Source organism: Corythoichthys intestinalis, chromosome 2 (genome assembly GCF_030265065.1).
Source record: "Corythoichthys intestinalis isolate RoL2023-P3 chromosome 2, ASM3026506v1, whole genome shotgun sequence".
Lineage (NCBI taxonomy): Eukaryota > Metazoa > Chordata > Actinopteri > Syngnathiformes > Syngnathidae > Corythoichthys > Corythoichthys intestinalis.
Genome location: NC_080396.1, coordinates 26,744,498 through 26,758,688, shown reverse-complemented (window position 1 = coordinate 26,758,688; position 14,191 = coordinate 26,744,498). Strand labels below are relative to the sequence as shown.

Here is a 14,191-nt window from a genome sequence, read left to right as displayed (position 1 = left end):
ATGCTCTTGTAGCGATGTCAGGATATTCCAGAATGACTTTAATCCAGAACCTCGGTAGAGTTGTTGTCTCAAATATACGTTTAATAAGGTCGCCGTCATTTGCGATCTCTACAAGTTGATCTTCCTGTTGCACAGACATGCTCGAATCACTCGGTTTATTCACAAACGGGTCACGAATCCACTCCTTCGCAGTTCGTGGGTCTTCGAGGTTGTAGGCTCGTCAGGTGCCCTTTTCGCCGTAAAAATATCTCCAAAGACGTCTGTTTTTCAGTCATCTTTGCTCGTGTGGGGGCTAATTATTTCCGGGAACAAATGTGCTGCGCCCGCGGCCTAGCAATACGTTATTATCGAGGACAAGCGCACATATATATATTATATACACAAACAAGATGTACTGCTAGCAGTCCAATCAATGGATTTCAATGACGACATTGTAATCTATCCCATAGTATTATATCTAGAGTAGACAGGGATATTGGTGTGTTAAGCATTGGCACAGGGTTAATTCAGCCAGAATGCGGTCGTTATTAAATTATTATTTCTGTGCGGCCCGGTAGCAAATGCGCCACGGCCCGGTAGATGGGGACCCCTGCTCTAGGGGGGTCCGGGGGCATGCCCCCCCGGGATAATTTTTTTTTTTTACCCATTTTATTGTAAAATCCATCAATTTCGTGCACTTTGAGAGAAAAATGAAGCGGCTATGAAGAACTACACATTACACAATTATACATTTTAACTTGAATACTAAGTGAGAAATTAACAGCACAGTCCAGGTCTCAATGTAGAACCAGAAAAGGCAGGCGACTGCCTGAAGCACAAAGAAAACATTGTATGATTTATGATAAATCACAATGAAAAGAGGCGTAATTATACATTTTAACTTGAATACTCACTGAGAAATGAACAGAACACTCTCAGGATCTCTATGTGGAACCAGAAAAAGGCAGGAGACTATATTTCTTCTGAATTAATATTGCTGCTGTGTGTCCACACGTTGTTTCATAGCTAAAATATTTTTTCTTAGGAGAGGGATAGTTGGACTAGTATACTGTAACTTGACACGATTGCAAACGGGGACATGGACTAGCTGGCACTAACCCTTTATTTGCCATTTATTTCATTTAAAATGTAGCTACTTGGTGGACAACAATTGCCAATATACCTAGCAAGTAATCCTCTTCATCCCTACCTACTTGCCCTGCGCTTGTCTGGGGAACTTCCCCCAGCTCATCATTACCCTCTCCCTCGTCTGTTGTCTCTCCCTACACCGGCTGCACGTGAGAGTGGCTGCCGCTCCCACTCTCACCATTGCCGGGGGCTGGGCTGTTGCTAGCCGGCGTGGCCGTTGCAGCCAGACTGCTGCTTGCGAACATGTGTGTCAACTTGTGACATTTCGATGCATCGTTCTGGAATTTCTTCAGTTTTTTTCTCTCTAACCTTCTCAGCGCCACCCTTCTCTTTTCTTTTTTTGCCACCACCACCCATATTGTTTATCCACGCTCGTCACTATTTTGCTTCCACAAAGAGTAAGGCTTTACCAAAGTAGGCTACTCTGCTTTCTTCGTTCTTCTCCTATCAGATTGGCGGTTAACAGCCAGGCGCATTGCTGCCACCTGTCGGATTGGATGCAAACTGTAGATACAGTGGGGAGAACAAGTATTTGATACACTGCCGATTTTGCTGGTTTTCCCACTTGTAAGCCATGTAGAGGTCTGTAATTTCATAAGTTCTCTTCAACTGTGAGGGACGGAATCTAATACAAAAATCCAGAAAATCACATTGTATAATTTTTAAATAATAAATTTGTATTTAACTGCATGAAATAAGTATTTGATATATTACCAACTAGTAAATATTTCAGCTCTTAGTTCTTTTTTAAGAACCCCTCCTGTTCTCCACTCATTACCGGAAGTAACTGCACCTGTTTGAACTTGTTACCTGTATAAAAGACACCTGTTCACATGCTCAAACAAACAAACTCCAACCTCTCCACAATGGCCAAGACCAAAGAGCTGTGTAAGGACATCAGGGATAAAATAATAGACCTGCACAAGGCTGGGATGGGCTACAGGAAAATAAGCAAGCAGCTTGGTGAGAAGGTAACAACTGTTGGAACGATTATTAGAAAATGGAAGAAGTTCAAGTTGACGGTCAATCTGCCTCGTTCTGGGGCTCCATGCAAGATCTCACCTCGTGGGGCATCACTGATCATGAGGAAGGTGAGGGATCAGCCCAAAACTACACGGCAGGACCTGGTCAATGACCTGAAGAGAGCTGGAACCACAGTCTCGAAGAAAACCATCAGAAACACATTACGCCGTCATGGATTAAAATCCTACAGCGCACGCAAGGTCCCACTGCTGAAGCCAGTGCATGTCCAGACACGTCTGAAGTTTGCCACTGACCATCTGGATGATCCAGAGGGCAATGGGAGAAGGTCATGTGGTCGGATGAGACCAAAATTGAACTTTTTGGTCTGAACTCGGCTTGTCGTGTTTAGAGGAAAAAGAAGGATGAGTACAACCCCAAGAACACCATCCCAACCGTGAAACATGGATGAGGAAACATCATTTTTTGGGGCTGCTTCTCTGCCAAGGGTACAGGACGACTGCACCGTATCGAGGGGAGGATGGATGGGGCTATGTATCGCCAGATCTTGCCTGACAACCTCCTTCCTTCAGTGAGAGCCCTGAAGATGGGTCGTGGCTGGGTCTTCCAGCATGACAACAACCCAAAGCACACAGCCAAGGCAGCTAAAGAGTGGCTCCGTAAGAAGCATCTTAAGGTCCTGGAGTGGCCTAGCCAGTCACCAGATCTGAACCCAATAGAAAATCTATGGAGGGAGCTGAAAGTCCGTGCTGCCCGGTAGCAGCCCCGAAACCTGAAGGCTCTGGAGAAGATCTGCATGGAGGAGTGGGCCAAAATCCCTGCTGCAGTGTGTGCAAACCTTGTCAAGGAAACGTTTGGTATCTGTAATAGCAAACAAAGGTTTCTGTACCAAATGTTAAGTTCGATTTTTGTGATGTATCAAATACTTATTTCATGCAATTAAATGCAAATTTATTATTTAAAAATCATACAACCTGATTTTCTGTTTTTTTTTTTGTATTAGATTCCATCCCTCACAGTTGAAGAGAACTTTTGATACAAATTACAGACCTCTACATGCTTTGCAAGTGGGAAAACCAGCAAAATCGGCAGTGTATCAAATACTTGTTCTCCCCACTGTAATCATAGAGGATAGGGGGGATAAAAACAGTGATGTATGTATGGCGGCCGCCGGCCGTCCAGAGCACCGGCCGTTCTGTGATCCTCCAGAAGCTACAAATTACCAGTCAGCAATAAAGGCATTGCTGTTTATTGCTCATTAAGAAAAGGTTTTGTTTGAGAAAAGACATGTTTGGCAATCACTCTGTTCTTGCTTCTTGTATGGAAGTGACGGTTCTTTGTAGGCAACTGCGACGTATTTAGAATCAAGGACCTGCCTTCTGAGGTTCATAACCTCACAAAATAAGAGCCACATTGACAATGTGCAGATTAGTTCTTTTTGGCCAGGAAACCCCTAAAGCCATTAAACATGGAACGCAATAACTTGTCTAAATTAATAAACTCAATGAGTTGTCTGAAACCTACAATGAACCCAAGGTAGCCTAGTGAATTGATTGATCTTATTGCCGACAATGTATGTACTAATTTGCTCACAAGTGCACTTTGCCCTTCAGTGATATCTGGTAATAGATACTTCACATTTATAGTTACACAGTATGACAAGTAGATGAAGCACAATTTAAACATATACCGGTATATGAAAGGTCACTAGAGTCTTGTTTGTCAGGAAATTATACAATGTGAATGAATTTACTCCTTGCAGAACTGCCAGTAATCAGTACTGGATATACACGTCATAGAGTAGCATCTTTAGAAAAATATGCTCTTTACTGTCTTGCTCAAAATCTAAAACTGAGTGGAGAAAAACTACTTTAAAAGTATTATTGGACACAGGGGTGGTGCACCTACAGCTTTTGAAGTGCAGCGCAGGGCTAAAGGTTTAAACACAAAGGAGGAAAAAAGTTTGCGCATATTTTTTAAGTAGTTGAAAAAACAATAATACGCGAGTAAAAGGACAATTACTGATAACTACTGTTCAAAGGAAGTTATATGTTTCATAACGTCCACACTATTTCTCACTCGCACGCAACTGAAGGGAAGCAAGAACACCCTCTTCTTGTGAGTCTTTGCTTTGCAAAGCGCCATATAAGGCCATGTTGGTGATGTCATGGTCCACAGCTCAGGGAGCAGAGCATTATTGTTTGGTCTGGCTGTAGGAATGCTACTCAGAGAACGAGGCGCATGGTGTGCGGCAAAATAACTCATGGCAGTGACACCGGGAGAGGCTTTAATGCAGGTAGGCTTGCTTAACTTCAACTGAAATCTAGAAACTTTGGCAGTCCTTTGAAGACTCGGAGACGCAGAAATCACACATATTTGGTCAAGTTAGAGTACTGTATTTTGTTGCTGGAGTGGAAACATGATTTTACAGGCTGTACTCATATGGATTTTGAATAATTTTCCTGCATTGATAAAATCTTAATTAAAATGTGGAATATTAAAAAAAATCTGTGGAACATTTTCTACATAACATTATTGTCTCCATTTAAAATATTAGATATGAATTAAATTGTTCCGATGAATTGAGTACATCAAAGTACAAAAACAAAAGCAAAATAGCGCAACGTAAACATTACTTTTATTAACAAAAAAAACAAAAAACAAATGAGAATGAAATTAAATGAAGCAAACGTGTTGTATTTAACTAACATTTAAGAGAATTTAACATTTGGAAATTTATGTACTAATCAAATGGCAATTTACATACGTGTCATCCAACCAATGTAAAACAATCTTGGACTTAAAATGATTGCAAAAAATTAGAAGCCATAAAAAATAAAATTTGATGTTCATAAGTTAATGCCACACAAAGTATTAAAGCTGTTTGGTAGTCCCATTAAAAAAACAAACAATACTGTTAAGTCTCATTTCCTTTATACCTGGAAAAATATTGAGTCTAAATGGATTTTTATCATTTGAACACATATTTTGAAAGTGTCAAAAATGTTGTATTGTGATATTAACAAGTAAGGTTACCATTTAAATACTGTGCATCACAAAAGTGAGTACACCCCTCGCATTTCTACAGATATTTAAGTATATCTTTTGGTGGGACAACACTGACAAAATGACACTTTGACACAATGAAAAGTAGTCTGTGTGCAGCTTATATAATAGAGTTATTTTATTGGTGCTGCGTCACCAGTAGGTGGATGGCGAGATAGTGTTAAGCGCTTTGAGCGCCTTGAAAGGTGGAAAAGCGCTATATAAGTATAACACCATTTACCATTTACCATTTTCCCCTCAAAATAACTCAAAATATATCAATTAATGTCTAAACCCCTGGCAACAAAAGCGAGTACACCCCTTAGAAACTACATACATCCCTAAATGCCCAAACTCCTGTCACGAGTCACATGACATTTTGGAAGGAAAATGACAAGCAGTACTCAATTTGGACATTTAGGGATGTACGTAGTTTCTAAGGGGCATACGCACTTTTGTTGCTTGGGGTTTAAATATTAATGGCTATATTTTGAGGGCAAAATAAATTAACATTTTGTCAGTGTTGCCCCATAAAAAGATATACTTAAATATCTGCAGAAATGCGAGGGATATACTCACTTTTGTGTTACACTGTAGCCTTATACATATTGACAAAACATGCTATGTCTTAAATGAATCCATGCCCTTTCTCAATACAAGCATATTCAAGGTTTTATAGTCACAAACTTATTAATATACTTACACTTAGGGGTAATTTCTATGGAACCAGAGGAGTATATTATTGCACAATCAAAATTTTGGCTACCTGTTACTTTTGTGTAACCTGTATTTGCCAATATGTATTATACATAGAGTATATAGTGTATATGGTTATAGTGATAAAATGCTCAATGTCACTTAATCTTTGTAATGTCATGTCTCCCTTCTGACTAGACATGCCGCTGTAGAAATTCCAAAGCAGTTCATGGCTAATTATTTCAAAATGTATTTGGTGGAAACGAGAATTTGAGAAAAATCATATTCCTAGACTGTTTTCACAGTCTACTTGATGGTAATAGTATCATTCCTTTTTTTCAGATTGAAGCTGTTAATAGATCAGGAAAAGGCCTACCAAGAACGCAAGGACCAAGAAAACAACAAAAAGGTCGCAAGCCTGAAAGAAGAGCTGACAAAAGTCAAGTCTTTTGCTTTGATGGTAGTAGATGAACAGCAACGTCTCAACGAGCAGCTGAATCAACAGACAGCCAAGGTCCAACAGCTAAGCACTTGCAATAGACAAGTTCAGGAGGAGCTGAGCTTGGCCAACACAAACCTGCAGGAAGAGACGCAGAAGGTTTGCCGCCTGGAGGTGGAGCTGCGTGATTCCATCAGTCGACACCATCAAGAGCAGGAGACCATTATGGCCAAGCTGACAAGTGAGGATGCACAGAATCGGCAGTTACGTCAGAAGCTGTCCGCACTGAGCCGGCAGCTTGATGAACTGGAGGATACCAACAAGACACTGCGTCGAGCAGAGGAAGAGCTGCAGGAGCTAAGAGACAAAATTAGCCGCGGTGAATGTGGAAACTCCAGCTTCATGTCAGAGCTGGAGGAGTTACGGAAAAGAGTGCTTGAAATGGAGGGAAAGGATGAAGAACTGATTCGCATGGAGGACCATTGCAAAGACCTCAACAAGAAATTGGAAAAAGAAGCCAGCCAGAGTGACAGTTTGAAAGCTGAAGTTGATAAACTGAATCACAGACTAATAGAGTTGGAAAAACTCGAGGATGCATTCAGTGAGAGTAAACAGGAATGCACCTCACTAAAAAGTAACCTTGAGAGGGAAAGGACTGTGTCAAAGGCTCTCTCTGGTGAACTGGAATCATTGAAAGCTCAAGTTAAAGACCTTGAGTGTGCTGAAAAGCAGCTAGAGAAGACAGAGTTGTCATTGAAGGAGGATCTTACCAAGCTAAAGACACTGACAGTCATGTTGGTTGACGAGAGGAAGGCCATGACAGAGAAGCTCAAGCAGATGGAGAACAAGGTACAAAACAGCACAGGTAAACTTCAGGCAGAACAGGATAAGGTTACAACAGTCACAGAAAAACTCATTGAAGAGAGCAAGAAAGCTCTGAGGTCAAAGACTGAACTGGAGGAGAAGATGTGCGATGCCAAGAGGGAGCGGGATGAACTGAAGGCTAAACTAAGGGATGAGGAGGAGAAGAACATCGATTTGGAGTCAAAAATCAATATGATGAAAAAAAGGTTGCAATCACTAGAAACTATCGAAAGAGACTTTTTAAAGAGCAAAATCAAAGAGGAGCATGTAAAAACACCCATAACCAACCGCTTCCAACAAGAGGACAACAAAGTCAAAGACTTGACCCAAGAGGTTGAGCGCCTTCGACGGAAACTCAAAGATGTAAGGGTTGTAGATGGTGGCTTATCAAAAAAAGAGGAGCAGGATTCCCTGGAAAAGAGATTCACGAATGAACAGGAAAAAGCCAAGGCTTTGATGAAGGAGCTAGAAATGTCCAGAAAGGAACTTTCCACATATCAGCTAGCAGAGAAGAATGAGACTAACCAAGAACATATTATGTTCAAACGCCTGAAAGAAGAAGAGGCGAGGTCCAGTCATTTGGCACAGGAAGTTGCGGCCCTCAAAGAGAAGATCCATGAATACATGGGACAAGAGGAGTCCCTATGCCGCATGAGGACAGACCAAACGACTTTGCGAAGGAAGCTTACCCAACAGGAAGTAAGAAACAAAGAACTGGCTCGAGAGATGGAGACGCTCACTAGGGAGCTTGAACGATATCGAAGATTTAGCAAAAGTTTGCGCCCTGGCATGAATGGAAGGCGCTTTTCAGATTTGCACCTTGCCACCAAAGAGGTCCAGACTGAGCCTGATGACCTCTTGACTGAGGTGCCATTAGAACATTTCATTCATAATGGGAAGCTGCGTGACAAGGGTAAATCTGAGGACTACGAGATATACAACAAATGTGGTCCCTCCCTCGTAAATACAATCAATAACCTCAATAACAACATGAAAAGAGTCCCGTGTGCTACATCCAATGAGGGTCCTCCCCAGCTCAAGGGCAAATTACAGCAACGACCAAGTAGTAACTATGTACAGGCTGGAGATGTGTTATTGACACACAGTCCTGGCCAGCCTCTGCAGATTAAAGTGACACCAGAACACGGACACAATACAGCAACGCTTGAGATCACCAACCCAGCCGCAGAGAACACACCGTCCTTTACCAGCACTGCCATCATACCCACAAGTGGAGGCCCACCTAAACAGAGAATTACCATCATCCAGAACACAGCCATTTCCCCCACTGCAAAATGTGCAGGTTCACCAATATCAGACAGGCCTTGCTCGCCAGAAATGGTGCTCTCTCCTCTCAACATGACAGCATATTCCAGAGCTCTGACCCCGGACTCTTGCAGCTCTCTCACCCCCGACAGAGCTATGTCTCCTATCCAAATTCTTTCCGTCACAACAGGTACCCCTGACCGGACTGCCTCAGCAGAGCCGGTTGAGGTCGCCGGAGGGCATGCCATCTTCCATGTGAGCCCTGAGAGGCAGAATGGCTGGAAGGTGCAGCGGTCCAACAGCTCCGGGCCAAACGTCATCACCACAGAGGACAACAAAATTCACATTCACTTAGGAAGCCCCTTTATTCAGAGTGTCGGTTCGCCAGCTCAGAAGGAGCAGAGAATTGTTAACGGCAACATTGCAACCCCCAAAAGCAAGGGTAAAGTCATGAGTAGTATCATGATTAAGCCCACCGCCGCTCAAACCCAACGGCAGTCACAGATTACAGTAAGTAATATTTATGACTGACCCTTTAGACACCTTTCCCCACCCCATCCATCCCATCACCCAAGAGAGTCAATACAAAAACTCTTACCTGAATTCATTTACCGCACATACTGTATGTGCCCCCTCCTTGACTCAGAGCTTGTTTGCTTAGACTGTGACTTTGATTGTGTTTGCTTTGCTTTGCTCGGTACTGTTTGATTTGCTTAAAGTGGACTAAACAAAGTGCATATACTGTGTTGCAATTTACACTGATTACAATCATGTACACTATATGTTTTATCAAACACCTGGGTTGGTTTATGAGAATTAAAGGTGTCTAGTTTGTCATTCATGCTCACCCGCCTCATTTATTCACTGAATGCAGCATGTTTGGATTGTGCAGGATAAAAAAAGGGAGTTTTTGTTTATTGTTTGCAGCATGACGTACAGTTAACATTTTTTTTTTCGTTGTTGGGATGCAAATTCACTCACATTTGTCTATAACTGAATTTATAATACAACTTATGTACTCATACTTCATTCATTCATCTTCTGAACCGCTTATCCTGAATGGGGTCACGGGGGTGCCGGAGCCTATCCCAGCTAAAATCGGGTAGAAGACTCATATTTCAATGGGACTGAATATTCAAACAAATAAAACTGAGCTGTCAAAGTCAGTTGACGTCACCAACTTGACAAAGAAACCCCGAAAACCTGAGACTAACAAATGGCCAATAGAGATTGGCCAAGTAAAACGACTTTGCTTTCATACACAAATAAACTAGATTTGATTCAAGTTTAGACCTTATTGAGTTAATTCAAGTCATTCTGATATGGAACTGGAAAATGTTTCAGACGTACAATTGCTTTTTGCTCTTTCCAGCATTCTGATACCAGTTGACCATTGTATCATTCATCCACATAAAAATGATTCCAGAATGGTGTTTTGTTGTTTTCCTTTAGGAGTTTTTCCAGAAAATTTCTAATCTTTTGTGTGTGAGTGTGCCTGAAAATACAGCACGAGTGTGCTCTACTCGTTGCACATGAATAATATCAACAAAGATGAACTGGCAGTCTGGTTAGTAGTGGGACGTGTTAGATTCGAGGAATTCCAAGGGTTACAAAGCTTGACACACAAACACGTCTGGATTTTGTAAGACGTATTAAATTAAGAAGATATGGTAGGAGCTTCTGGTCAGTAATGCTGACCACAGTAAGTGGAAGCATGAGCTCCTATGCAGAGGAAAGAATGCAATTTCTTATTTAAAGCATTGCAGGGTATGTGAAATTGATGCCAAGTATTTGGCATAGAATCAATATTATTGTTTAAGATGTCAGGAATTCAGACTTTTAGGTACAGCAGATACAATATAAAGTGTGTCAAATCTTTTAATTAGCTCCAACCCAGACTTGATGATCAAATTGGCATTAAATTGAAACAAACACCACAGTAAGAGTCACAGCTGAAGAAACTAGATCCTTGGTAGGTCTGGGCAAGATGAGATGATTCAGAGTAAGCAAGATGCTATTCATTCATGCAAGGCGTGAGAAAAAGGAGCAGCTGTGTTTGCTGTCTGTTTCACTTTGGATTGAACATGTAAACTTTTCTCAACAGCTGTGTGTGTGTGTACAGTATATACTGAAATTATCTATATACACTGTATATACATATATACATATGTACGTATGTATGATAACGCTGTTCTAGGGGCTTTCTCCAAACAAACCACATCGTATGCAAGTGGGCAGGCGGATGCCACCAGGAATGTGACTGCTCTCCTGCATGAGCATCAAAACAAACCTTCTGTTTGGTTGCTACGGAGACAACAAGAGGAAGCCAAGGCCCTGGTGCAGCAATGATATGCCAAAGAAGAAAATATAATCCCTCTGATCAAGTATTGACATATATTCTGGTCTATTACAGGCACTGAAGCTTACGCTTAATGTCACTATGTTAAATTCATTACACTATCATAGCATTTTGCTAATAAATAATGAATATTTGAATAAAGAACAATACATGTTTCACCAAATTCCTGAAAATATTTAAGGATATAATAATGTTCAACAGATGAAAATTGACGATAAGTGCTTTAAGTCAGTACCATAGCCCTCATTTCAGAATTGCACACTTTAATTAGCAAATTATCATCTTCTCCCATGTAATTGCTCCTCACCAGTGTTGCCAGAGAAATATATAACCAAACTGTAAAGCTCGGATTGAAACACCATACAATTTGGTAAAACACTGCTCATACCAGCAAAGGAAAGAAAGTGTAAAGGTTTGGTCTAATTATTATTTTATTTCAAACACACATTCTGCTGTTTCAGAGGTTTGTCATCACTTGTCATCTTTGTGTATTTCAAGCAAAAATAACATGAATGAACATCAGTGAACTAGTTAACATTCTTACGTGAGCTAAAATAACACTACTAAATTTGTCAGTCCTCAAAAATATAATTTTCAACAGCTGGACAACATGCTGAAAACATTGGGGAGCAAAGGGTTTTGTTCAACTTTTTAAATGTTTTTGGCTCCACCTAAAGGTTACTATTTAGACTTTCAACAAAACCAACAGCAACGTTTGCCTAACTGAATTTGGTACAACAAACACCAGGCTCACAGCACTTTGTTTCCTCTGTGTGCTCCTACAGATACCTCAAGAATCATTCCGACGCCCAGGGCCGACACGGATCCCCAAACCAAAGGGCTTCACGTCTATTAAAGGGACAATTGGCAATGGGACATTGCAGATTAAGAGCCAGTTATTGCACACTCCTCTCAGCAGTGGCAAAGACCAGGCTGGTCATGCACAGAGAACCAACAACAACAATCCAAACCTCGCTAACCGCAGACTTTAGTCTAATGTGATGGATGAATAAAAAATGAAAGTTGACATGTGTTGCAGGAGGTCAACTTGTATTATGTTTAACAATCTGAGGACTGCAGAAGAAAAGTACAGTATACTGTAACTGCTTTAGTTTAGTTATCATGTCAGCATCACTGCAACACAGTTGGAGAGTCATAGAAAAGCTACTTGCTATAAAGCTGTATGCTGAGGGCATTTGTATTTATTATGTTTTTTTAATTTTATTTTTATTATCACTGACAATACATTCAAAAAGAGAACAAACACGATTTTTTTTTAAACTAATGGCAATAAATGTACTGAATGTGTAAAACAATTGATGGTAAAATGTAGCTGCTGCACACTTTTAGACTGTAAACATTTGCCCCCCCCAATAAAATCTTTTTATACTGAAATATAGGCCTCAAATTCATCATCAAGAAAAAAACCCATGTTCTCATTTCATGTTACAGCACTATTATTAAAATGAACATATCCAGTAAATGTGAATACTTCAATGCGAGTTTACTGTTTCCCAGGCTGAAAGCACCCTGTCAATTCCCACTCAGGTAGTTGTTTGTCTGCTTGTGGACACTAACTTTGAAGTTCTACTACTTCGTTACTTGTGAAGCGATCGTCTTGAAACTTGGTAGCTATGTAGCATGGGGCCGGTATTTAGCGATCCTCTGAGCCCGATTTTTTCCCCTGTAAATATCAGGGCTGATCAATTAATTGCTGACTTAATGTTGCCTGTACATTATGAGTTGAGGGCATGCCTTCAGCCTGTAGTTTGCTGTAGACCACTTGTGTATTCTTACTACTGTGTATTTGGAGGGGGGAAAAGACTATTCATATTGTCATCATTTTAGATACAGTGGGGCAAGTAAGTATTTAGTCAACCACTAATTGTGCAAGTTCTCCCACTTGATAATATTAGAGAGGCCTGTAATTGTCAACATGGGTAAACCTCAACCATGAGAGACAGAATGTGGAAAAAACAGAAAATCACACTGTTTTGCAAATCATGGTGAAAAATAAGTATTTGGTCAATACCAAAAGTTCATCTCAATACTTTGTTATGTACCCTTTGTTGGCAATAACAGAGGCCAAAGGTTTTCTGTAACTCTTCACAAGCTTTTCACACACTGTTGCTGGTATTTTGGCCCATTTCTCCATGCAGATCTCCTCTACAGCAGTGATGTTTTGGGGCTGTTGTTGGGCAACAAGGACTTTCAACTCCTTCCACAGATTTTCTATGGGGTTGAGATCTGGAGACTGGCTAGGCCACTCCAGGACCTTGAAATGCTTCTCACGATGCCACTCCTTTGTTGCCCTGGCTATGCGTTTGGCATCACTGTCATGCTGAAAGACCCAGCCACGTCTCATCTGCATTGTCCTTGCTGATGGAAGGAGATTTTCACTCAAAATCTCTCGATACATGGTCCCATTCATTCTTTCCTTTACACAGATCAGTCGTCCTGGTCCCTTTGCAGAAAAACAGCCCCAAGGCATGATGTTTCCACCCCCATGCCTCACAGTGGGAATGGTGTTCTTCGGATGCAATTCACTATTCTTTTTCCTTCAAACACGAGAACCTGTGTTTCTACCAAAAAGTTCTATTTTGGTTTCATCTGACCATAACACATTCTCTCAGTCCTCTTCTGGATCATCCAAATGCTCTCTAGCGAACAACAGGCGGGCCTGGACGTGTACTGACTTCAGCAGGGGGACACGTCTGGCAATGCAGGATTTGAGTCCCTGGCAGTGCATTGTGTTACTGATAGTAGCCTTTGTTACTGTGGTCCCAGCTCTCTGTAGGTCATTCACTAGGTCCCCCTGTGTGGTTCTGGGATTTGTGCTCACCGTTCTTGTTATCATTTTGACGCCACGGGGTGAGATCTTGCATGGAGCCCCAGATCGAGGGAGATTATCAGTGGTCTTATATGTCTTCCATTTTCTAATAATTGCTCCCACAGTTGATTTCTTTACACCAAGCGTTTTACCTATTGCAGATTCAGTCTTCCTAGCCTGGTGCAAGTCTACAATTTTGTCTCTGGTGTCCTTCGACAGCTCTTTGGTCTTGGCCATAGTGGAGTTTGGAGTGTGACTGACTGAGCTTGTGGACAGATGTCTTTAATACCGATAATGAGTTAAAACAGGTGCCATTAATACAGGTAACGAGTGGAGCCTCGTTAGACCTTGCTACAAGAAGTTAGACCTCTTTGACAGCCAGAAATCTTGCTTGTTTGTAGGTGACCAAATACTTATTTTCCACTGTAATTTGGAAATAAGCTCTTTTAAAATCAAACAGTGTGATTTTCAGGTTTTTTTCCCCACTTTCTGTCTTTCATGGTTGAGGTTTACCCATGTTGACAATTACAGGCCTCTCTAATCTTTTCAAGTAGGAGAACTTGCACAATTGGTGGTTGACTAA

General features: G+C 41.2%; 1 protein-coding gene across 2 annotated transcripts in view; it reads left to right on the top strand.

Annotated features, from left to right (window-relative positions):
• Positions 1-12,590, top strand: part of filip1l (filamin A interacting protein 1-like) — a 62,020-nt gene extending 49,430 nt beyond the window's left edge. The window contains exons 1-3 of one of the 2 annotated variants that reach the window (XM_057827620.1): positions 4,188-4,405; positions 6,193-8,929; positions 11,564-12,246. In XM_057827620.1, the coding sequence (XP_057683603.1) occupies positions 6,308-8,929; positions 11,564-11,770 (2,829 nt within the window). In that variant the 5' untranslated portion in view covers positions 4,188-4,405; positions 6,193-6,307 and the 3' untranslated portion in view covers positions 11,771-12,246. Of the gene's footprint in view, positions 1-4,187; positions 4,406-6,192; positions 8,930-11,563 lie in introns of those variants that run through there. The other variant, XM_057827611.1, reaches the window with a different exon arrangement.
• The last annotated feature ends 1,601 nt before the right edge of the window (positions 12,591-14,191 follow it).